Genomic DNA, 26,357 nt, shown 5'->3' on the forward strand with positions numbered 1-26,357 from the left:
ACCCAAAAATATTTATAGAGGTGATCCACTGGTTATCAATGACAAGTCCTGCTTCTGTACATGTTGAAGTTTGATCATTAGAGAAGCTCACTGAAGCAAGTATATAAAGCAGGGTTTATTTAAAAAGGGGTAACATAAACTTCTCCCTCCAGGGAGAAGGGGGCTGTAACTCATATCCTTGTACCCTAAGAAGGGAGGTGTTCTGCCCTTTTTAGATGTCCAGGGCTTCCTTGTTTTCCGACCTTTTTACCATCATCTTTCTCCTTCCTGCATAGTGATGTATATGCAGTAATGAGAATTGAATCCAGTGCTCAACATGCTAAGCTAGTTGGTGCTCTACTAATGGGCTGGAACTACAGCCTTGATACGCTGTTCTGTGTAGTTTCTTTCTGGGCAAAAGCACATCATATTTTGCTGCTATGTAAATTAGGATTCATTATCTAACACCCGCTTCTCAGTCATTTGCTCTCACTACATTCCCTTACTATTCTCTTCAGCCTCTGAAAAATCACCAGTCTAGTCTGTGCTTCTATGAGATGAACATTATACATGTGAGGGAAATCAAGCAAATATTTGTCTTTCTATGCTAGGCTTATTATTTCATTTAACATAATGATTTCCAGTTTCATAGGGACGACAGACGATTTCATTCTTTTCATGGCTAAATAAATACTCCATTGTACACTGATTTGTTATGTTTCAGTTGCACATTTCACTGACATCTGTTTTTGTGTAGCAGCAGATACTCAGAACCTGCCTATTCCACCCGGACTCCCGTTATTACTGCTTGCAAGGCAGATACACATTTCATTCATCCTCCCTCAAGTTGTACTCCAGTACCTTTTGTGTTTGTTCAGAGGTATCAGTCAGTTGACCACGCCCATGCAGTAACGCGAAGTAACGGAGGAGGGGTAAAAGAGGACCCTACAGGCCACCGGAGTCTAGGTAGCTCTGTCGCCATTTGCTGTTTCGTCATAGTGTACTGTTGTGATTTACGGGAGAGCTCCGGTAGGTAGGCATTTGTTTAGTCAACCTGCGACTGATAGATACTTCCTGCTTTCTCAAGGGGAAAGGAGTTGGCAGCGACCATCTGTAAAAGTCGTTGCTGTTTCCGCCATGCCTAAGAATAAAGGTAATGAGATGAGATTACCAAACCGCGGCTCTATTTAGGCTTGGTACTTTTCCCCCATAATTTCGGGTTTGATGCCTGTAGTGTAGGCAGGGTCAGTTCTTACTCTTCACTCACGGAAATGCCTGCATCTCAGCTCTCCAGAGGGCCGAGGAAGTTACTTCTATTTCTCAGTTTGGTCGCCTTGGTATGGAGCCGACGCCATCTTTCTAGGACCGTCCCTCCACACACACACTCCCCCACACTCCCCCCCAACACACACACACTCCCCGCGGGAAAACGTGGCCTTTTGCCGGTGGTTCCTGCTAGACCGCGGCGCTTCAGGAACTTGTCGAAAGGGACGGTGGAACCCTTAAACATTTTAAGGTTTGCTTTAGTGATTGATTTTAGCCCAGCCCTTTACAGAGTTTAACCAACTTCCAACTTTTCCTTCCCCACCTCCCCCATCCCCGAACATGTCTATATTGAGAATAAACACGAATAGGGACCATTCACATTATTTCTCTATTTATTGCTTAAATGTTCACAAACTAGAGGTGAGAATAAGTTTACTGGGAATTTCCAAAATAGGGGGCCTAACCTTTGTAGAGATGAAAGAACGCACCTTACAGAAATTCGTTACTGAAATTCCTTTTATGGAATTAAGGTTTTTAATGCCCTTGATTTCTTTAAGAAAACTCTAGATACAAAGAAACTGGTAATGGTGGTTTTAAACAGGAATTACAGCTCACCAGAAAAGTGTTTTTGTTTGTTTGATTGCTTGTTTGTTTTGTGGGGACCTGGACAACTTCTCCTTTTTACTTCACAGAGGGCAGCAGGCATTTTACTTTATTTCTTTTTGTAGCTATTACCTGTACTTACTCTATGATACTTGGTAGCGATTCTATTTCATTTGTTTACCGTGCACTAACCCACAGGCATTTCACCTTATTTTCTGCAGAACCATTTTGTAGCATAGTTTCATTGCCAATTGAAATGAGGGAAGAAGTAACTCCTTCAGGCATTACACCTTCACTTCTCTGAAACCAACTGATTGATCATTTTTGTAGCAGTACTTTTACTGCCGATTTTTTTGGGATGTGGAAAGAAGTACATCTTTTTCCTACTATAAAAGTATTATTTTTTTCGTTAACCTATATAATCCCTAATTACCTCTCAGATTATAACACATTTAATCCCTAGTTACCAAATATCTTCAGAAGGTATTTGGTTCTCACTTTTTATTTCTAGTGGTGAAAAGTTGAAGCCCAAACTAGGCTATAAATCCTGAAGGAAAAAATAGCTCATTTACACAATTAGTAACGGTTCAATAAATATTTATTAATTCTCTATCCATATGCCTCACTTAAACTTTAGGGGGAAAAAAAATGGTTCTCCTTTCATTTTTGTGGGTTAGGACTTTTTAACAAAAGAACATATCTGAATTAAGGAAGAGATATATAAATTTTGGGTTACGTTTATAAAACAAATATTTTATAGTAGAATAAACTGAGCTTTAATTGTTTTATGCACAGTTTTAATATTATCTGAAGAGAATTTAAATTGCACTTTTACTTGGAAAAAAAATCCAGGGTAAATAGTACACTTTAGTAAATTTATAACGAATTATATAATATTTTAGAAACATTAAAAAGATATATATAATATAATGAACTCCTGGAGAACCATACCACTGAACATAAGAATTACAGGATAGGTTCAAAAGTCTGTGTGAACCCTTTCTAAATTTCTTCCTCTTATTCTGCAGATATGTACCATGCTTTCATTCCTGCACATGTAAATAAATCCGTAATGTAGTTTTCTTGACAGATTGGCATTTTTTAAGATCCTGGATTTTAGAAGATGTTACTCACTGATGTAGAAATGAAATTTATTATTCTCACACTCGACAATTTAGCTAGGCCTGATGGCAAAGCTGAGAAAATAGAATAGAGGGGGAAAGAATAAAAAGAATAGAATTAAATAATAAACTAAATAAAAATAGCTAAGTAGTAGCATTCCCAGTAACAATTTCCTTTTTAAAAGGAAAATTTTGAAGTTTTGCAGTATTGGCTTGGTGAGAGCTGTCTAACTATAATGGGCTATATGTTGAATGGATTTTGATTTCAGCCCATTCTTACTCCACAGTTTCCTCTAGAAATTTTACAAACCATTCACCACATCAAGAAAATGGGTATCCTTTGGCTTACTCATATAGGCTAAGATGCATTGGATTTTTATATAAAGTATGTTCATGCCAAATTATGTCCAAGTAGGTTTTTAAATTGCCTTTCTTCTAAAAGATATATTCATGATTATTCATATATAAAAAAAGTTTGGTATATAACTCAACAATCCATTCCCTAATGTAGCTTATAGTAATATTTGAAGTTCTGGCATGATTGATGCTGATAATATAGAACATTTTTTTTTTCATTCCTAGTAAGTTAGTTTTGGTGTGTCCTGTCAATACCTCAGATACTGAATTGATTGAGAACAGAAATTGTAGAAGTTTACCTATGTTTTGTAGCAGCACAAAGCATTGGGGGAACTGTTGCAAGAGTGAGTTGATACATTTGAGAATTAGATGTCTTTGTAGTGATAATTCACATATTCTATTTTGGGATTTTTTTTTTTTTTTAAAATTCCAACCATTGGTCTTTTATTACTGCTACTCTCAACCTTTTTCCCATTTTTTGGAAATGACTGCTATTGTAGATTTTGGAATGGGAATAAAATATTTTGGAGAAGTATCCCAATTCTGTGACTACTTAATTGAAAATCCAATAAAGAAATAAAATATAAAATATATACTTATGTGTTTGACCTTATTAATATGTTAAAATTCAAAGAAAAAAAAATAGTGAAATTTGATTATAAATCTTTAGCATGGTAAGGTTCTGGTGAAAATATAGGGTGATGGAGAACTTGATTTTCTCTTTCTTTGCTGGTGAGTCTTAAACTAGTATAGTTTATGAAAAACCTAAGAAAGTAGATACAAAACTTTTTATCCTCAATTACTACTTCTCTACATCCATCTGCTGTAAGTTGTAGACTGGACTTTAATGCAGCATAATTTAATAAAAGGGAAACTGCAAAGGATGCCAGAATAAGGAAAAAATGTATTTTAAGGATTAAAATGTTGGATCCACATCTATACTTATTGACATTAAAAGATATGCAGGACAAATTATTGAGTGGAGTTAAATATACTATAATAAAGAATGGAGCCAGGCATGATGTTGCATCTCTTGAGGCTGAGACAGGAGGAACATAGATGCAAAGCCAGCCTCAGCAACTTATTCAGGCTCTGAGCAATTCAGCAAGATTTTGACTCAAATAAATAAATAAATAAACAAACAAATAAATAAAGAAAGAAAGGTCTGGGGCATATGGCTCATTATTTGAGAGAAAAAGAGAGAAAGAAACGATGGTTGTTTCTTTTGGAAGTATACACAGTATTAATATTTTTCCCCGGGCTATATCTTTTTCTATGTACTTTAATATATATACTTTTATTTTAGAAAATAAATACCTAAACAAAATGTTCAACAAAGGTAAGGCATTGATGGTAGGAATATTTGGTATTGGATATAAATGAATATCAAATTATATCAATCAAATTATAAATCTGATTGATAAAATTAGGTTAGCTTTTTTATAACAATAATTATTTATTGTTCTGTTAATATGGCAGTGCTAAAGAGATATGCATTTTATTTTTCTTGATTTTAAAAACACATTTTAAAAGCGCTTGGTTTTAGAATTTAGCTAACAGACATTATGCAGATAATTATGGTTAAATTTTTTTATTTACCTTTATTTAGGTAAAGGAGGTAAAAATAGACGCAGAGGTAAAAATGAAAATGAATCTGAAAAAAGAGAATTGGTTTTTAAAGAGGATGGTCAAGGTAAGACTTTTTAACTTATGCTCCTTTATTTATTTATTTTATTATTTCTTACATACATGACAATAGTGGAATGCATTACAGTCATGATTATCCATTCACAGCACAATTTTTTGTAACTCTGTATATAAAGTATGTTCATGCCAAATTATGTCATTACACATGAGCTCTTATTATTTTTTTTGCATACAATTCTTAATACACCATTATACCACCATTTATCATATAATACACCATTATACCACCACTTATCATGTCTCTGTTTGTATATAAGGTATGTTGACACCAATTCACATCTTCATATATGTATTTTGTATAATTATGAGGGTTTCCTTCCACCATCCTTGCTATTCCCCTTCTCCCTCCCTTTCCCTCCCACCCCTATTCCCTATCTAGAGGTAGTCTTCCTTCCATGCATTGATTCTGTTTTAATTTTTTTTTAAGCCAAAGCCTTCTTAATCATAATCCTGAGTAGTAGTCCTTGTGCCTCCATTTTGCTTTTCTTCATTTTTCCTAATAATTAAACTGTTAATTCCTCCCTAAGTTTGAGGGAAAGGAGAATAAAAATATGACTGTGTCCATATGGGACAGTATCTATTTTGAAATGAGCCACCTTGTATTTAGAAGAACAACATGCAGTAATAAAGGCAATAGGTAATTGATTTATTCAAAATAAATATATAACTAAAACATTTGTAATATAGAGATGACTCTTCATGGAATAGACACTTGTGTTTGGGTGCAAACTACTTGATTTGTTCTTTATTACTCTAAAAGGAATTATCACATAAAAGCATGACTAGGATAGGTTTAGAAATTGTCAATTTTATTTATATATATATATATATATATATATATATATATATATATATATATATATATATATTGCCGCAGTCTGGCTGGGCACAATTCAGGAGCCACTTGTCAAAAGAAATTACTATGGTACCAACCTAAGACAGGAGGCTGACGCCTTGAGGTCAGCTCATCCAATAATGGGTAAGGACCATATGTACTATTGGACAACCTAAGGCAGACACGGTCCCTAAGCCACATGCTTCTTGTTTAAACAGAGAGGGGGAGATGTTGAGAGCCACAGCCGAAGGGGCTCCAGCAAACTTTCAGACTGCCAGCTGATGATTGGCTCACAGCGGCCCCAGCAACACCTAGCTGATTGGCTCCTCTGTGGAGATGCTCATTGAGCTGTTTCCCTGCCCTTTCAGACTACCAGCTGATGATTGGCTCACAGCAGCCCCAGCAACATCCAGCAACATCTAGCTGATTGGCTCCTCTGCGGTGATGCTCATTGGGCTGTTTCCCTGCCCTTTCAGACCACGGAGCTGCTCATTGGGGGACTTTTTTGGCTCCGCCCATGCGACCCAGCCAATCGGCCTCAAGAGCAGGAGGATTGTGGGAGGAGGAGGTTGTTGGGGTGTGTGGCTTGTGGGAAGCCGGTGGTGGCAGTTGGGCTCTGAGGGTTTTTTCCTGAGGAGCTGTTTTGTTTATCTTGTGTGGTTCTAAAAATAAAGTTAGTTTCTTTTGACAAGTGGCTCCTGAATTGTGCCCAGCCAGACTGCGGCAATATATATATATATATATATTTTTTTTTTTTTTAAATGGGATAAAATTAGAATTTGTGTCACCTTATAAAAGGGCTTTCAGGGTAGACATTTTACTGTTCAAACTATATTCATTAAAAAAAGATAAAGTTTGATTCAAATGTATTAGTACAAATAAAGTTTTATTGTCTATTCTAAATTTTACCTATTACACTACTAAATTGAAATGAATGTTGAATGATATATTATCTTTTTTTCTTCCTCAGAGTATGCTCAGGTAATCAAAATGTTGGGAAATGGACGATTAGAAGCAATGTGTTTTGATGGTATTAAGAGGTTATGCCATATTAGAGGAAAGTTGAGAAAAAAGGTAAGTATGTAGATTTATTTACTTCAAGATTCAGTTGATTATAAAAACATTTTAATATGAAAGCAAATTCAGTTTCGAAAAGATATTTATAAAACAGAGCTGTGATTTATATGACATTTAAATAAGAATATCTTTGATCTTTATTATATATCACTTAATATTATATTTCTGCTGGATATCAACCGTAGATATAATATATCACAGTAGATAAAATAATAAGGGAGAAAATAATCTGACAAATCTAATTCATAAAACAAATGGTCTAGACTCCATGAAAAATAACATGGAGATTAAAAGAGACTACAGAAATGGATAATTAATGGATCATGTTCCTTAATAGATTTTGTATTAGGGAAAAATAATCATAAGTGGTCCTAGGGAAATTTGAATATGGAATATGTTAGATAACAGATTCCTTATCATAGTCCATTAAGACAGTTTTAAAATTATTTGATTAATTATTTATTTATTGCCCCATGTTATAAGTAGAAGTCATTAAAAATTCATCTGTTAAGGCCATGAAACATGTTTTCTGGCTAATTAGCCTTTATGCTTCTCATACTATTAGATGTTGTTATTTTGTATTAGGGGATTTCAGTAATCTGTTTATAAAAAAATATTTTTAGATCTGTTATTCATTCTTTAACAAATTATCGGCACTTTTAAGGCTTATTCTTTTGAGGCTCCTGTAACAAAATACTACAGCCTGGGTGACTTATGAATAGTAATTTATTCCAGTTCTGAGGACTATTTTTGTCTAGAGGTGGTTTAAAATCTGGTGATTTTAAAAGATGGCCTGCTTTCTGATTGACAGTACTTTCTGAGTCTTGATATGGAACTATGAAGCATTCTAGGACTTATTTAATAAAAGCATTAATACTATTCATGAGAATTCTGTTCTCCTGACCTAAACAACAACTCCCCCAGACTCCCATCTCCTGATTTTAATATGTGCATGTCATATACACACATTCAGACAAGAGGAGGCCATTTTTATGTACATTGATTTCTGAATGGCTACATTTATGTAGATAGTAATTCTTTCATATTTTGGATAACTAAATATTTTAAGATAGTTTTTGATGTTTAGTCACTTTCCTTGATGGATGATCTTTTCTTTGAAGTTTTAAGCTCTTAAGTAATTGAAATAAAATTTCATATTTTAGTAGGCTACATGTAGAGTATTGTACTATAGTTTTATCTTACCTTTGCATTTTTTTAAAAATAATACTTGGGATGGAATCCAGATCCTTGTGCTTGCTAGGGCAGTGCTCTATCATTAATCTTTGGTCCCCTAATTTTTGATAGTTTACAAAGTGGATGAATAAAATATTTTTTGTGGGATGATTCATTTAAGTTGGCTCTTTTTAATTTATATTTTTAAAATGTCAGTAAATTATTTTCACAGGTTTGGATAAATTCCTCAGACATCATATTGGTTGGCCTTCGAGATTATCAGGTAAAAATTATATTCAAATTTATACTGTGTGCTGGGTGACGCACCACACCTATAATCCCAGTGAACATGAAGGCTGAAGCTAGAGGATCACAAGTTCAAACCACCCTCCACAACTTAGCAAGGCCCTGAGTAACTTACAGACTCTCTCTCAAAATAAATATTAAAGGGTTGGGGATGTAGCTCAGTGGTTAATCTCTCCTGGGTTCAATCCCTAGTACCAAAAATATAAAAACAAAACAAATTTGTTCTGTGCCCTTGTTATTTAATAAATCATTAATATTTCCTAGATAACAATGTTTCTACTTTCTGCCAGTTTCAGTACATACTTTGACACCATTCTGTCATCAACACTTAAGGGAATACAATATTTTTACACTTATTAAGAGACTATAGTATTTTTCTAATTCAAAATAATTCCCAAAGTTGATGGTACATGTATAAGAAAAGTGATTCAACACAGTTTTTAATTTCTATTATTATTTTAAATATAGTATGTTGTAAATAGTCTCTTTGTATAGAACAGTACTATGGATGGATCATTATATCCTAATTCATTTGATGGCTTTCTGTTACATACTCTAGTTTTTACAGATGATTCCCAAGGGCCAGTCTGTGAAATAGTAGTAACACAGGCTGACATTTTATCTGCTCCCTAGAGAAATAAGAAGATAGGTAGGTATGATGTTTTTCATGAAGCTCAATTGTCCATTTTCTTTCTAAAATATTTCTAGAATATTCTTCAATTAAATTTTCTAAAATAAGATGATACTGTGTAAGTATGGTAGTGTTCTTTTTTAATGAATGTGTTTACTTTTTACTTTTTTTTTTTTTTTTTTTTTAATTGAGTGGAAGGAGTCTCACAGTGTTGTCCAGTCTGGCTTTGAATTTCTGTTCTCAGTTGATCCTTCTGCTTCAGACTCTGGGACTACAGGTGTGTGCGAACACACAGTTTCATCATTTTATTTTGAAATCTATAGTTCTTGCAATCCAAGTCTGGAAGAGCAAGTCAGTTTTTTGTTTATGTGATGAGGCAGAAACCCCATGACAGAAGGGCTTGGTGGGTGATAACTGCTCAGCTTATGGCAGTCTGAGGGGAGAGAGAAAGAGGCAGAGAAAAAAAAAAAAAAAAAATGAAGAGTCCAGGATAAGATACAGGCAAAGGGCTTACTTCAAAGGATATAGTCTCTTCAACTAGGCCCCATCTCCTATAGATTTTAACACCTCCCAGTAGTCCTTTCAATTATGAATCCATCAATCATGTATCCATCAATACATATGGGTAATGATAAAGGATGGGAAGTTAACATCTGTCACTGCCTTGCCTAGTACTATGGAGAAAATATTTATTGAAGAAGGTAGAGTCCTAATGATACAATCATTTGCCAAAAGTCTCACCTTGAACATTCCTACATTGGAGACCAAACCTTCAACACATGAGCCTTTGAGAAATATTCTTTTCATATTATTAGGAGGGGTTTTCCGTAAATGTCTCTTAGGTCTAATTGACTTATAGTATTTTATTCTCTCTTGTTTGTCTGTTTTAGTTTGTTTGAAAATGGCATTTTGAAGTTATTCAACTTCTCATCTCCTGAATTACTATTGTTTTAAATAATTTATGCATTTTTCGAAGTATCATTTGTAGGACATTAGTCTTTTAATTTCCTTAAATATTTTTAAACATGATTTATTTTATTCTTAAACATATTTCTTCAAACATGTTTATAACAATTTGTTAAGTACAACTTCAGGGCTTTCTTAGGAAGAGTTTGTACCGATTGCTGCTTTTTTTTGTTGTGGGCCTCTTTTGTGTTTTCTTTTTTTTTTTTTCCTTCATTATTCAAAGATGTACATTTCAAATACTCTGGAAAATATATATATATATAAAAATAAAATAATCTATATCTTACAGTTTAAAAAATTCTGGTTTTTCCTGTATTGCCAGTGAATCTCTGTGATCATTTTAGTGGCCTTTCTTTGGATCTTTGTTAGATAATTTGTAAATCAGCAACATACACTTAACTGCCATCTACCAGTTTAACTGATCATATTCTTCAAAATGGGTACATGTGAACATTTTAAAACTGGTTTTCTGGGGTTTGCATTACAGACACTTACTCAGGGGAGCTGTTAAGAATACAATTTTTTGGACTATCCCCCCAGGATTATTGTTGTTCTTTAGGAAAGTAATTAAATTAATTATGATAGGAGTACATTCTAAAAAACAATTCCACTACCACTGGAGAGAGCCAGTAGTTTGAGAGACAGAGTGACCAGAGAATTCAAAAAAGGTTTTATTAGCAACATGTGGGTAATGTTAAAAGATGGGAAGTTAACATCTGTCACTGCTTTGTCTAGTACTATGGAGAAAATGTTTATGTAGAACTTTTGTGGGAATGTTATCTCCTCCTCAAGCAGGTGGATGCTTAGAATAGTTTATTAATATGGAAAAATGGCCTATTCTGGAATATAAGTTGTGAGCACTTACTTGTGTAGTGGTGATCACCAAGTCATCACAGACCTGTAAATCTAAAAGAATATTTTTCAGAGGCTTTTGGATTCTGTCACAGCTAGTCTCTGATTTTCTGCTTTGTATTTGCCTGACAATTTTTTTTTTTTTTTTTTTTTTTTTGTACCAGGGATTGAACTCAGAAGCACTTAGCCACTGAGCTATATCCCAAACCTTTATTGTATTTTATTTAGATACAGGGTCGCCCTAAGTTGCTGAGGGTGGCTTTGAACTCACAGTCTTCCTGCCTCAGTGCCTCCTGAGCTGCTGGAATTACAGGCATGTGCTGCTGCTCCCGACTGACAATTAACTTAATCATAAATTTTTTCATAACCTAGGAATGAACAGGACACAAGAAAGGTCCAGTGCACTTTAGTTGATTCTTTAGTCATTAAGATATGAATCAGAGTATAGGGAGAAAATAGTTATGTTTTAAAATGGTGAAGAAGAAAGTGAGGAGGAAAACAACTTTAAACTTGGAGGCAGTTTTATGCTGGTATTCTTTTCTTTGGTCATATTATTTGCAGTTTTGATTGCTATATTTGACCTAGAATATGTATGTTGCAATTTTTTTCTTTTTTTTACTTCTAATCAGAAGATTATTTAAAAATACTGAGTTTGCCTGTTCTGCTTTTATGAGGATGAAATTGGTATGTATGTTTTGGAATGTATGGAACCTTTTTTCTTTAGTTTAACCCAAAATTTTTTGCGGGGGGTAAGCAGGAAGATGAGTGTACTGTGTAGAAGAAAAGCAGAGAATTTTTAACAAAATTCTTAATGAATTTTTAACAAAATTCTTAATGAGTTTTTTCTTAATATGTTATTTGAAAGTAATTTATGTATAATTTGAAAACAACTGATGATATTTTGCTGTAACCAGTTTTAAAAGTGATTTGTTTAATTCTAAGGATAATAAAGCTGATGTAATTTTAAAGTACAATGCAGATGAAGCTAGAAGTCTGAAGGCATATGGAGAACTTCCAGAGCATGGTAATGTCTATATTGTTGTATTCTCAGTCATTTATTGATGTTTAGGTAATAGAATTTTGGTAGATTTGTTTGTTTTACACATTATTGTGTGTATGTGTATGTAAACCTAACAAAATTAGTAAGTATGCCTGTCTGTACTTTATCAATATTTTAGGAAAAGTAAGAAGTCTCTCATGGTTTTTTTAAAATTAATTTTATTTTTTAAATACATGATAGTGGAATGTACAATTCTTATTACTCGTGTAGAGCACAATTTTTCATATTTTTGTTTGCATATAAAATATGTTCATACCAAATTATGTCTATATACATCTCTTGTTCTTTTGATAAAGAATTTTCCAACCTTTGGATGTATAGCTGTCAAGGAATACATTTGTTAGATTTTTATGTTTTTTGTTTAGTGTGTACTACATTTACATAATATTGGGGTTCATCTTGACAAAATGATAAAAGGGTTGGTTATAATTTGCTCCAAATCAGGTCCTAGTACTTATTCTTTCCCTCTTCTTCTCCCTCCTCATGTTTTCCTGTTATACAGATCTTTCTTTCTTTTTATTGGATTATGGAGGCTTTTATTTTTGTTTTTAATTAGTGCATTATGTGGAATATAGTTTGCTTTATTTACTTCAGTTCCCAATGCTTCTTCTTTCCTTCTTCTCCATTCCTTTTACTCTTCCTCTACTTTAATGATCTTTCTTCTATTATTTGTTTTTGAGTTGGTGTGTTCTAGATATTTGTAAGATGAAATATACCAATATAGTTGTATGTAATATCATAACTTCATTCCATATTTCTAACCTTTTTCTATTCTTTCTGTTTTGCTTTGTTTTAACAATTTTTAAGAGACTGGCAGTTTTTGTATAAATGAAGGCAGCAATTATAACAGTAGCTTTTAAGTTTTAGAAAACAAATATATTATTATTAGAATTGTTACTTAGGGTGTTTAGAACAAAAGTATTTATTTCCTTTTTGAAAGAAACAAAATATTTTCACAGGAAAAAAAATAACTTGAAAAGACTGAAGTGACCCATAACATATTACTAGTAAAGAGAAAATGCACTAATTTATATGCCTACATGCTTTACTTGGTAGCTACATGCCTTTTTATTCCACTGCAGTTTTATCATAAAAATACTAAGATTTTTACAGAAGCATGGAGATTCTGATTAATTATTAGCTTTTTAAGGAGTGCTGAATTATCTAGGAATCTGATTAGCAGCTTCTTTTTTGCTTTACTTCTTGGAAATAAGCATGATTAACCCAAGTCTCTGTGATTTGGTAAATCCTTTTTAAAGATGTTGAAATAGTTGTTCTGATCCAAGGAGGACTTTAAAGATGCCATGAGGATGGTGTTAGCCTGTGCTCAAATCATTTGTTGTTGTTGTTTTAATTCTTTTTAATTATACAAGACAACAGTATGTATTTTGGCCAATTATATGTACAGAGAGTATAACTTATTCTACTTAGGATCCCACTTTTGTGATTGTACATATGTGATTGTACATAATGCGGAGTTACCCTTGTTATATATTCAAATACAAGGCTGGGAAAGTTATCTTTGATTAATTCTACTGTCTTTCCTATTCCCTTTCCCACTCCCTTCCTTTTGTTTCCCTTCGTCTAATTCAATGAATTTTTATTATTTATCTCTCCACCCTCCCCTGTTTGGGTTAGTATTCATAAACCAGAGAGAACATTTAGCCTTTGGTTTTTTTGGAAATTGGCTTATTTCACTTAGCATGATAATCTCCAGTTCCATCCACTTACTAGCAAATGCCATTATTTCATAATGATTTATGGCTTATTCCATTGTGTACATAAACCACATTTTCTTTATCTATTCATCTGCTGAAGAATATCTAGGTTGTTTCCATAGCTTAGCTATTGTGAGTTGGAGCTGCTGTATACCCAAAAGACTTAGAAACACTGCAGAGGTACAATTACATCAAACCATTTGAAGCATACATTGAAAGTGTTTAGCTATTGAGTTAGAGTAATTGGAGTCTGCCTACTTTTCTAAAAACTGTTTTGAACAAAAGAAATATGTAGCCCATGTTCTGTTTGTTGTAATTATTTTGTAATGAGTGAACATCTGGGGAATTTTATTGATAATTTGCTGTTTATAGTACAGCTGCTAGAAGTTTAATAATTTTTAGTAAAGAAATATCAGTTGAATTGGAGTATATTTTAAAACTTCTCTTTTTATAATTTTAAGTCTTCTCCTGTAGTTCAGTATTTATATCAGGCCTTTTCTTTAGTAGGTAGCTTGCTTAAATATTGTTTTGATTATATAATGAGTTCATTGGTTATCTTTAGCTAAAATTAATGAAACAGATACTTTTGGTCCTGGAGATGATGATGAAATTCAGTTTGATGATATTGGAGATGATGATGAAGATATTGATGATGTAAGTAGATGATCCTTATAGATTTCTTCATTTTATTTATGAATTGTGTAAATTAATTACCTTGTTTTTTCTAAATATTTCCATTTAGCCAAGAATATTGAATACTTAAATTCGGGTGTGTTTGGGGACTTGGCCATGAGTTTATTAAATAAAGGCAGAAATAAGGTAGTTAAATTGTATTTTCTTTGGCAAGCTTTATCAATCCTTTAGAATACTTCTTTCTTTAAAATTAATATTAATTTGGGCAGAAGTATTCCAAAATCATAACATGTTGAAAGTTATGAAAAGAAATAATTATTATGAGTTGCAGCAGTTTTGAAACCATGGCATTTCATAAATAAAATACTAATTTGTTAAAAGACTTAATGCAGCACTGAAATTACAACAGACTTTAAAAGTCTTGTTAAAATAAAAGCCTATTGCCTGGACATATAGTGGAATTTTATTATTTAATTTGTCAGCACTGTTAGTAAAATGCTTCATTTGAAGTTAGAGTATGATTATTTGGGGGAAGAGCTTTGTTTTTCCTAGTAATAAAGCAGTGAGTCACATACCTTACTGTTTTTATTATATCTAAGTAAAATTTGTCCTCATTTTTTTAGCATGTGTGTGAGGGGAAGGTATTTTTTTTTTTAAATAAATGGAATAGTGATTTAGTAATATGGTTTACACTTCAGTCAGGCTCTTTTTAAAAGTATTCCTATAATGTAAATGTAGTTCAGAAACTATCTGTGTACACAAATAACTATGAGAAGTAATAAATTTGGGCACTAAGGTGAAATTTTAAAGTACCTGGAGTAATTGTTTTGAAAGTTTGTACAAAATAATTACCAGACATTTTAAAAATTGCAAAGGCCAATCTTTGGAAAAAGTTGAGCTTAAGTAGTCCTGACATTCATCCCCATTTATAACATCCATAAACTTGCCACCCAGATTCTATAGTTGACATTTCTCTATACTTAACCACACTCATTCTTCTATCCATCCAACATCCCCACTTTGTTTTGATGAATTTCCAAAGCAGTTAGATTACTTGTACCATGAATTAAAATGAGAGTATGTATCTGTATAAACATTTTTATATTTACATTGTGTATTTTTAAGTAAACACTAATGTGTGAATCTTTAAGTGTACCCAAAAATGGGGGGGGGGGCGGGGGGGGTAGGAAGGATGAGAAACAGTTATTGTAACATTTTCCTTATATTTCTTTCTTTGGGGACTCTATGCCAAAGGATTCTTATAACTAAAACAATATTAGTATATATTTAATATGGCAAAAACCTATACTTTTGATTTAGGGCAGACTTGAATAATTTGACTGCCAGTGAGATTTAGCAACTTTTTAGAAAATTAAGGAACTTTCTAATTCAGATATGTTTGGAGATTTGGCCAAGAGTTTATTAAATAGTAGGCAGAAATATTTAATAGGTAGTTGTCTAGTCTTTGGGAAGTTAAGCGTGAAAACACAGATGATAAACTTAGGGTCCAAGCAGGGTAAATATTTCTTCATGAAAAAAAAGCCTTATAAACCAAGAGACTTGAAGTAGGGATTGCAAGTTCCAAGCCATCCTGGCCAATTTAGCCATAGTCTTATATCAAAACAAACAGGCTAGGAGTATAGCTCATTATTATATCCTGGCCAATTTAGCCATAGTCTTATATCAAAACAAACAGGCTAGGAGTATAGCTCATTATATAGATGCCAGGTTTAATCCCAAAATTGCAAATAACAAAACAAAAAGTATTTTTATGAGTTTGTAATAAGGGCCTTCCTTTGGAACTGCTGATAGGGAAACAAGAGAGTAAAGGTAATGATTATTAAAGGAATTTACTGTTTTGAAATTTGTAAATTTCTTTTTTTTTTTCTTTTTTATTTTTTAGCCTGGGAATCTTACTACTTGTAGAGTCATTTCTCTAGAAAGATTTACATCTGTTGTAGTGTTAACTTCTGTAATTAAAATAGTTCTTAAAGGGGGGGAGAATTTGGTTAAGACCATACTTCCATTTTGAAAAGATGGTGCTTTTCCATTTCTATGCCAACTTTCAAAATAAAAGAATAAAGAAATGTCAAACTTTATTAAAGATATTTTGTGTGGTATTTATAACAATGTAAAAAAGACAAGAAGTATACTGGCAACAGACAGGACTAAGGAAAAACCTGGTATACAGAATATGTGCCATAGTGATTGTCTAGATAACCTTAAAATGGTCTTAAAAATAGTAGGATACTATAGAAATTATTTCATGGATCTTATGTTGTTTTTACTTATAGATTTAATCTGAAAGTGATTCTGAGGATTGTTCCACTGTTGAAATCTCAGCTGTCACCTGCTAAGAAGAATAAAATTTCATTTAGAATGAGTAAAATTTATTAAAGCAGATCCATTTATTTTCATTTTTTTAAAAAATATTATATTTTGTTAAAACTAGAGTAATCTTAAATAACATGTTAATAACACTTTATTTTTTAGATGTAACTGAATTTAGAAGTAAAGGCTCAAACAACTTTGCCTTGTTAAAAGCAAAGTAAGGAAGAAATGCCTTCCCATTTATGACTACTTTATTTCTAGTAAATGAATGTTTTTAATTATTTGCCATATATATATAGTAGATTATAGTAAGCCCTAATTCCAACTGATGTTTACAGCATTTTTTTTCTATATGGTTTGGTTAACCAGATATTCTCTTGAGATTTTTATCACATTTTTAAGGAAAAAAGAAATATGCATTTGAAATCAGAAAAAATAGGGCTATTTTTCTTATTTATCAAAATGTATTTTTAGATCTTAATGTCTTCTATATTTCTTTTTTTATTTATGTTGCCACCATCCAAAGTAAGCTTTTCCAAATTACAATTTAAAACATGGGAACAATTTTGAGTTCAAAAGATTAGCAGTTTCAAATGGAACATCTGGTGATAACCATTTTTCTTCATGTTAGAAATATTGATATGACTTGACAGTGTTTATTTAATTTTTACTTTTTTAAGATCACACAAAAATAGAAAATGAAAATACATTGTTCTAATATTTACCTAGCAAATTTTCCAAACAAGGAAACTTTTGCTATTACATAATAGTTTTTTTACTTTGCAAATAAGTTATATAAAATGATGACTTTTTTTTTTTTTTTTTTTTTTTTTTGCCCCAGAGTCATACATTGTAGCCCACATTTTGAGACTTCATGGGTAATTAAATTGCATTGTGCAAATGGAAAACTAATTTTATAACATTCTATAAACTAAGTCTTTCTTAAGCTAACCTTAGATTAAGAGGAAAAGAACTACAACTTATTGAAAAGATGGTTTCTGTTTTCTGTATGGAAGAACCATGGCATTAAAAATATAATAAAGAGTCATACTGAATGTATGTTTGTTGGCCTTTCTTGATGTTACTAATGTAATTTGTCATATGCACTGACACTGTTAGTGTCAGATTATATCATAATCTTTCTTTTAAATTACCAATATAGTAAAATGAAATCAAACTTGAGGTAGTTTATCTTCTTTAGCCACAGTTAAATCTTATACTGCTTTCAGAGATTCAACAGTTGGTGTTACCTTTATTACATTTTTTCTTCTTGAAAATTTTTCAGTAGTGAAAATTAATATAAAGGATCAACAGGCTCACATGGGTTTTATGACACAAATGTAACAGCTATGACAGACAATAAACTTACATATGGCTTCATTTTATGTTGCCATAAATGCTTAAGTATGGAAAATTTAGGTATAAAATGTTAGGCTAGAACCAAAGGATAAGATAGAAAAGTGCCCCATGGTATTTAATGGTTCTTACCTATCAAATTTCATAACACGAATATAAGTAGATATATCTTGAGACCAAAAGCTGGATTTTAATACTATTAAGCAGTTTTAAAGTGTTTACCTACTGATGATGTTCATGAGTAATGAAAATTCAGTGACATATTTATCCTACTACATAAAAGTATATTGCTAAATGTCTTCTTTCAATACATGTCCTTGTTCTCTAAAATTTAGAATTCTGCTTGTGTAAAACAGTTCATGATAAAATATAAAACTGCTCAGACATATTTTTTCCCCAACTGACTTCTAACAAATATAATTTTTCTAAAGATTTTTTTTCCTTCAAAAGGACAACGAGGGTTGCAAACTGTGTTTTATGATATTTTTTTTTTCTTGCTTTTACATCCAGAAGGTACTTTGTCCTGGAAAGCCTGTAGTTCACATTAAACATTAGATATGTTATTGCTCACATGCAGCATTACTTGGAGGAATTACTTTGATAATATTATTAAAGTATTAATTTTATATTTTATTTGATTATATTTCAGATTAATGGATTAAATAGGAAAGTAGGTTCTTGTTACATCTTTGATTTCTGCAATATAATAATATTAGTCTAGAAAGTAAATAAATATATTTAAAAGCCAAAAAAAAAAATAGCACCTACACTGACATTGATCAACTTTATTGCTAAGAGAATATGTAATGAATTCAGTATGGTTACATTCTTCATGCAGTATTTATTATATAGAGTATACACATGATGTAGTATGCAGATGGCTAAATAAGACAATAAATATGTAAAAAGGGTTGCCAGCTTTTAATTATTTGTTCACATTTAAATTTGCAGCTTCCTAAGTTCTGAAGCCTTAAAAAGAGGTTATAAATTTTGTATTTTATTAAGAAATGACCAATAACTTTCTTGATATTTATTTGGAATAGTGGCTATAAATATATATTTTTTTCTTAAGAAATCTGTGCCCGATGGTTTAATTTAATCCCAAGGATCTCAAGGATATATTCAAATATATGTTATCATTCAAATGTCAGTGAACATGTTTTGAGTATACCATCTACCTAGGTTTATTGTTAACACATATATTTATTTTGTGTTAACATTTTGACAATATTTAACATTGCTTATTTTTTAGTTTTCGGCGGACACAACATCTTTGTTTGTATGTGGTGCTGAGGATCGAACCCAGGCTGCACGCATGCCAGGCGAGCGCGCTACCTCTTGAGCCACATCCCCAGCCCTTTGCTTTTCTTTTTATCCAAAACATACAAATAAAATCTAACTTAAGTTCTGTATAAATTTGATAAGTCCTTAAGAATACCAAGTTTGAATTCACTGAGGCATTTGTAGAGAGCATATTGAATTTTGTGTGCACTTTCTGTTAGCTACCCACTCATATTTACATCTCTATTCAATTCATGAAATGAGTTTTAGACTTAAAATTAGACTGTCTATATCCAAATCCCCATTTGCTATCTGCTAACATGATGACATAGGTAAACTAACTTGTCAAGATAATTAACCTCATTTTCATGCTAAATTGATAAAACATGCCTTGTTTCCATGCAGTATAAACCAATAAAAGGTAATATAGTTGGTATACAATGAAACAGTTACTGCAAGGTAAAGCAGTACTCAATAATAGAAAAACAAATTTTAATCATTCTGTAATTGTTTAACATCCTATTAAAAAAAGAAAAATTTAATAATATGTAATTAATGTATAAGAAAAGAAAAAAGGAAAACCATACATATTAGCATAGTAATTTAAAGCATTAAACATTGAGAACTAAATATTTATTTTGTAAAATATTTGTCAAATGTTAGTTTGGAAATGGGATGTTCTGCAAAATCTTTTAATGTAATAATGTATTCAGAGGGATGATTAAATTAAGAGAACTATAACCTGATCAGTCCATTCTAATGTGAGTGGAATGGTTGTGTGGAAATGTAGATGGGGCATGGCAGGAGGCTTGCACTGGAAGGATTCATTTTTCCTGAACTCTCTTACCCCTTCTCTCTGCTTCTCAGCCTCCATAAGGTAAACAATACTTCTCCACAATGCTCATCTGATGATTTTGGATCTAGAGAAATGGATCTGCCCACCATGAACTGGGTCTCTGAAACTCTGAGCCAAAATCAACTTCACCTCCTCCAAGTTGTTCTTGTAAGGTATTTTAATCATAGCAATGAAAAACTGCACAACACAGAAATTGTTATCAAGAAATTGGTTTGATGCTATGACTGTTCCAACTGTGGTTGAGAAGGCTTTGGTTATAATTTGTGGGAGGAGTCTGGAAAAAATGCAGGCTGAATAAAACATAGAATACCATAAGAAAAGCTTAATGAGCAATTCTGATGGAAGGTCAGAAGACAAAAATGCCAATAGGAATGCCCACTGCTCGAGTTGTCAGGGGGATATGAGAACTATTGGGAATCAGACTAGAGGCTACATGTGTTCTGGCAAAGAACTTTTCTTTATTTTGCTCATGTTCAACTTATTTTTTGTGAGGCTGAATTTTAAAAGTGATGAACTAATTCAAGAGAAAGTTTCAAGACATTATAGCATTAAGGCAGTATGGATATATTGCCAGTAGCTTTTAGTGAGCTTTACTCAGAAGTAGATAGCAGTGATGAAGATTAAAAGTGAAACCAAGAAAGTTGTGCTTGAAGAGACTTTGCATAAAGACAATAGGAAAGATGCCTCCAGAAAATATCAGAAATTCTCAGGACAACACCCATTGTAGGCTCTAGTATATAAAAAAGAAAATTCCTTTCAGAAGAGATAATAGAGTTCCTGGTTTCCACAGGGGAGCCTAAGAAGTTGTTTCACCAGGCTCAGCTCTCCAGGCACTTAGAAGCTGCTGAAGCCCCTTTTCCAGAAAACTCAGATGCTGTGGGAGCTTGGTGCAGAATTTGGCATCATCCTCATGGTGCCAATTATGCAGAATTATGGAATTTAGGGTTAGATATTTCCATTGAGGTTTCAGTGGGAGACCATACAAAGTGTAGTAGTGTTGGAGCCCCTACAGGATAATGTTTGAAGCTGTAAAGGTGAAGCCACGTCTGGAATAGAGACCCCAGGAATTGATGTCAGTAAAGTGAACTGTGCTGAGAAAAACTGCTGGCTCTAAAAGAGCCCATGTATGCTGCCACTGGCAAGAACAAAGTGGTGGGACTGCTCAAACCCTTTGGAGAAAACAACTTATTTGCTTAAAATGCCATGGGTGGAACTAACAAGACTTGTTTGCCTGGCTACATTGTGGTCTTTTTCTCATCTGTTCTTCTATGTCTGTATTATTTATATTTGAAAAGGGAATGTTTGCTCTATTCCCTATCTGTTGGATAAATGTAGCTTGCTTTTGATATTCAAAGAGATTCATAGCCAGGAGTTTGCCTTTAGTCTCAGAAAAAGACTTTGTAATCTGGGACAATAGTGAACTGCAGAGATTGGAACTCTTGGAGTAGGGTCAAAATACATTCTGCATTGTGAAATGGACATGAGCTTTTGGGGACTGGAGATGGAAAGTTAGGTTTGAATATGAAGTGTCTGCCCAAAGCTCCTATGTTAATTTTGGTCAGAGATAATTATGGTTCAAACTGTACCTTACATTCTTGCCATATAACTCATGTAGAGTTCAGCATAGTTTCTATACATTGGCAAATTATCAAACATACTTCTGAATTTGGACCATCTACCATTTTATAAAGTTGAACTTTTTAAGCTCAAGAATCTTTCATGTTCAAGAATCTTTGTAACATGATCCATTTTCTTGGTGTCACATTCTCTGTGATATCTCCATTCCTTTGTCATAGCATTTTCCTCATTGATTTCGAAAAGTTTACGACTAAATTCTTTGAATAAGTACAAAAATATAACTGCTTAACACCCATGTGTTACCATTTTGTTTGTTTCTTTTCTTCAGCTTTATGTCCAGGGCTGCTTTTGTGAAAGAAATGAGCCCATGTTGATCACTGGTAGACAGGAGGTATACAACTATACTTGATCCCAATTTATGAGCTGATTGATGTACATGCATTTGGACAGACTGAAGAAGGTGATTGGTCACCAGTTATAATGTACAAAGTTGTTGAACTTACAACATTGATAAGTGAAATTTGAACTGAATTATTAGGAGACTAGTACTTAGATAACTACATAGTAAGTGTATGTGTGTTCTTTTTTTTTTTTTGGTTTGTGTGTGTATACACACATACATATGTATATGTGTTACAAAAAAAAGGTTTGTTCTTGGTATTGCTTCAGAAATGTTGAAAAGATTACATGAGTGCACATTTTCTGCATTGAGTGTTGTCCTTTTACAGTTATGTCTAGTATGGATATCACTATCACATCTTTTTATCATTTCATTTTTAAAAATATTTATTTTTTAGTTGTAAGTTGGACATAATACCTTTATATGTTTTATTTGGTGCTCAGGATCAACTCAGGGCCTCCTGTGTACTAGGCAAGTGCTCTACCACTGAACCACAACCCCAGCCCTTATCATTTCTTTTATATGTGGTCTTTTATTTCTATAGTAGAACATGAACAATTTGTATATTTATTTAACAAAAATTTCAAACTTAACATGATAATAAGTAAAGATGGAGTTCTCAAAGTTGCTTAAAGATGTTTTGAAAAATGACTGAGAATGTACAGCTGCTTCATGTTCTTCTATACAAGTTTACAGTTTTAATATGGATACTTTTGCTTACTAGTCATTAAAGACATGTGCTATAGTTCATGAAAACTATTTAGACCTTAGTAGAATGTTTTCTTCCCCCATCACCTTTGGAATAATGGTAAAGAAACCAGATGCAAACTACTTGAATTAGACAATTAAATCTCACCAATGGGCTGTTCTTTGGTGTGTCACTCTGAAGGGAATCTAGGGGAGTAAATAAAGGCATTTCTGTGGGAAGACATCTATTCAGAATTACTACAAGTTATCAAAATAACCTTTTAAAGCATTTTTTGATGTGTAAAATGCTGTCTGATATAAATTTTTTTGCTTTTAATTTTACAATTTAAAAAAAAATAGTCTTTTTCTTTATGTATTTTGCCCAGTTCAAATTTTAATACTGGAGGATTAGAATGTGGAAACAATATAAATAAATGTAATTTTATGATTTATTTATTTATATTTTATTTATTTATATTGCTGCTTTATGTAATTGGGTTATTAGGTATAGAATTAGTGGAAGAGCCCATTGTGGGTTTTATGTTTTAACCTGCTTGGCAACAAAAAGAGATTTTATCCTTGAAGTAAAGAGCTAACACTTCTACATACTAGCATAGTTTGTTTCATTGAAAATGTATTAAACATACATAATTATATATAATGAACTGTAAATTGGATTTCAGTGACATCTTTATTAATTTTTATAACAAATAGGTTTTATTTTTTACTTATATATGATAGCAGAATGCAATACAATTCTTATTACATATGTAGAGCACAATTTTTCATATCTCTGGTTGTAAACCTAGTATATTCACACCAATTTATATCTTCATAACTAAGCTTTGATAATAAGGATCATAACATTCCACCATCATTAATTGCCCCATCCCTTCCCCTTCAACCCCTCTGCCCTATCTAGAGTTCATTTGTTCCTCCCATGCTCCCTCTCCCTATCCCACTATGAATCAGCCTTCTTTTGTATCAAAAAAAAAAAAAAAAACATTCAGCATTTGGTTTTTGGGGATTGGCTAACTTCACTTAGCATTATCTTCTCCATCCATTTACCTGCAAATGCCATGATTCTATTCTCATTTATTACTGAGTAATATTTCATTGAGTATATATGCCACATGTTTTTTTATTCCATGCATCTATTGAAGGGCGTCTAGCTATTGTGAATTGTGTTGCTGTAAACTTTGATGTGGCTGAGTTTCTGTAGTACACTGTTTTTTAAGTCTTTTGAGTATAGACCCAAGAGAAGGACAGGTGGGTCAAATGGTGATTCTATTCCCAATTTTCCTAGAAATTTCCATACTGCTTTCCTTATTGGCTGCACCAATTTGCAGTCCCACTGGCAGTGTATGAGTATACCTTTTTTCCTGCATCCTTGCCAACACTTATTGTTGTTTATCTTCATGATAGCTTCCATTCTGCCTGGAGTGAGATGAATTCTTAGAGTGGTTTTGATTTGCATTTCTCTAATTGCTAGTGATGATTAATATTTTTCATGTATTTGTTGATTTGATTGTACATCATCTTCTGAGAAGTGTCTCTTCAGGTCCTTGGCCCATTTACTGATTGGGTTGTTTGCAAAGACATTCCTCATAGAAATAGAAAAAAAAAAAACACATGAAATTCATCTGGAAAAATAAGAGACCCAGAAGAGCTAAAGCAATCCTTAGCAGGAAGACTGAAGCAGATGGCATCACTATACCAGAACTTAAACTATACTACAGAGCAATAGTAACAAAAACGATATGGTTTTGAAATCAAAACAGACTTGTAGAACAATGGTACAGAATAGAGGACACAAGAGACTAACCCACAAAGTTACAGTTATATTAGACAAAGGTGCCAAAAACATGCATTGGAGAAAAGATAGCCTTTTCAACAAATGGTGCTGGGAAAACTGGAAATCCATATGCAACAAAATGAAATTAAACCCCTATTTTTCACCATGCACAAAACTCAACTCAAAGTGGATTGAGGACTTAGGAATTAAATCAGAGACCCTGCATCTAATAGAAGAAAAAGTAAGCCCTAATCTCCATCATGTGGGATTAGGTCCCAACTTCCTTAATAAGACTCTGGGGAGCAAGAATTAAAATTAAGAATCAATAAATTGGATGGAATCACACATCTTCCTCAGCAAAAGAAACAGTCTGTGAGATTAACAGAGAGTCTACATCTTGGGAGTAAATCTTTACCCCCTCACACATGAGATAGAGCCCTAATCACTAGGGTATATAAAGAACTCAAAAAGCTAAGCAACAAAAAACAAACAAAAATAACCTAATCATTAAATGGGCCTAAGGTTTTATTTTACTAGTACTCATTGTACATAATTGAGCATTGAATAAAATAATTCCCCTTTAAAAATAGCATTTTGCCACAGAAAACAAACTTTCAGAAAATTAAAACACTCAAGAAATTCAGTTATCAATTTTTTTTGTTTTATACTTTTATTTTTTTATTTTTTATTTTTTTTATTTATTGGTTGCTCAAAACATAAAGCTCTTGACATATCATATTTCATACATTAGATTCAAGATAGTTATGAACTCCCAATTTTACCCCAAATACAGATTGCAGAATCACATAGGTTACACATCCACATTTTTACATAATGCCCTATTTAAAAAAAAAAATGATTTTTTTTCCTAGTTCCACAAGCCATTTGTTCAGCCAGTCAAGGGAACTGATTTGTTATGTGACTTATCAAAAAAAATTTTTTTTTTTTTTTTGTTTAAAAATTTCCCTGACACAAATAGCCACACAAGCATAAAATAAGGCTTATGTCTGTATCTTGGTCTTGGATATTCCCATTACATCCTGAATTTTGTATGTACTTTATAAAGTACATCATTTTCATTAACTTTTATGTAATCTCATTCAAAGCTTCATTTATTATTATCTAGCTGATAAAACTCAAGCTTGAAAGGCAGAATGTCCTGAATTTCAGTCTCATGCATTGATTTTTGCATTGTTTTGTACCTTCTTTGGTCTCTGAGCTACTGAAAAATTAGAACAAGTAATGATTTTCTTTTCCCACATCCAAGCTCTTAACAAGGCATATATAAAGCAATAGTCCACTAATTACCTGTGCTTAGTAAGTGGAAATAGATTGATACATTTTAAAAGAAAATTCCGTGTTGCAAGGAATAACAATTTTCATTTATTGCTCTATTCCTATGCCCAAGACCAGAAGGGGACTTAAGAACACTCTAACCAGAATCTTTTAGCTAAATATGATTTGGAGTTCCAATTTAACACACAATATAAAGAATACTCATTAACTTGCAATAATATTGCTAGTATGCAGAAACTCAAAATTATTTAATTTATAATAGCAGTCCTTCCATGAAGGTTTTTTAAAAGATAATATAAATAAAGTCTTTATTTCTCAGTTAAAATCACTTTGTGGAAACTAAAAATTTGAAATTAAGAAATATTCCAAAGTATTTCAATGAGTGACTTTCAGTCATAAACTAGTTATAAAAATGTTATATTAATATATTAAATATACATAAATGGGCCTTGGTGTGATAATTCAATATGAGTATGGTATGGACTGATCAAAT

The 26,357-nt window shown here is 32.4% G+C and overlaps 1 protein-coding gene across 1 annotated transcript; it reads left to right on the plus strand.

Annotated features, from left to right (window-relative positions):
• The first annotated feature begins 985 nt into the window (after positions 1 to 985).
• Positions 986 to 17,646, plus strand: LOC143639766 (eukaryotic translation initiation factor 1A, X-chromosomal-like). Its single transcript, XM_077107824.1, has 7 exons — positions 986 to 1,132; positions 4,936 to 5,019; positions 6,839 to 6,942; positions 8,351 to 8,401; positions 11,816 to 11,897; positions 14,214 to 14,305; positions 16,579 to 17,646. Exons 1-7 carry the CDS (start codon positions 1,117 to 1,119, stop codon positions 16,582 to 16,584), a joined length of 435 nt encoding a protein of 144 aa, XP_076963939.1. The 5' UTR covers positions 986 to 1,116; the 3' UTR covers positions 16,585 to 17,646.
• Positions 17,647 to 26,357: the final 8,711 nt, after the last annotated feature.

This window comes from Callospermophilus lateralis, chromosome Y, assembly GCF_048772815.1.
Source record: "Callospermophilus lateralis isolate mCalLat2 chromosome Y, mCalLat2.hap1, whole genome shotgun sequence".
Lineage (NCBI taxonomy): Eukaryota > Metazoa > Chordata > Mammalia > Rodentia > Sciuridae > Callospermophilus > Callospermophilus lateralis.

Excerpts from the sequence above, each read along its gene's own strand:
- LOC143639766 (XM_077107824.1), top strand. Across the intron at positions 6,943-8,350 it reads GAGGAAAGTTGAGAAAAAAG|GTTTGGATAAATTCCTCAGA; the intron begins GTAAGTATGTAG and ends TTATTTTCACAG. Across the intron at positions 11,898-14,213 it reads TGGAGAACTTCCAGAGCATG|CTAAAATTAATGAAACAGAT; the intron begins GTAATGTCTATA and ends GGTTATCTTTAG.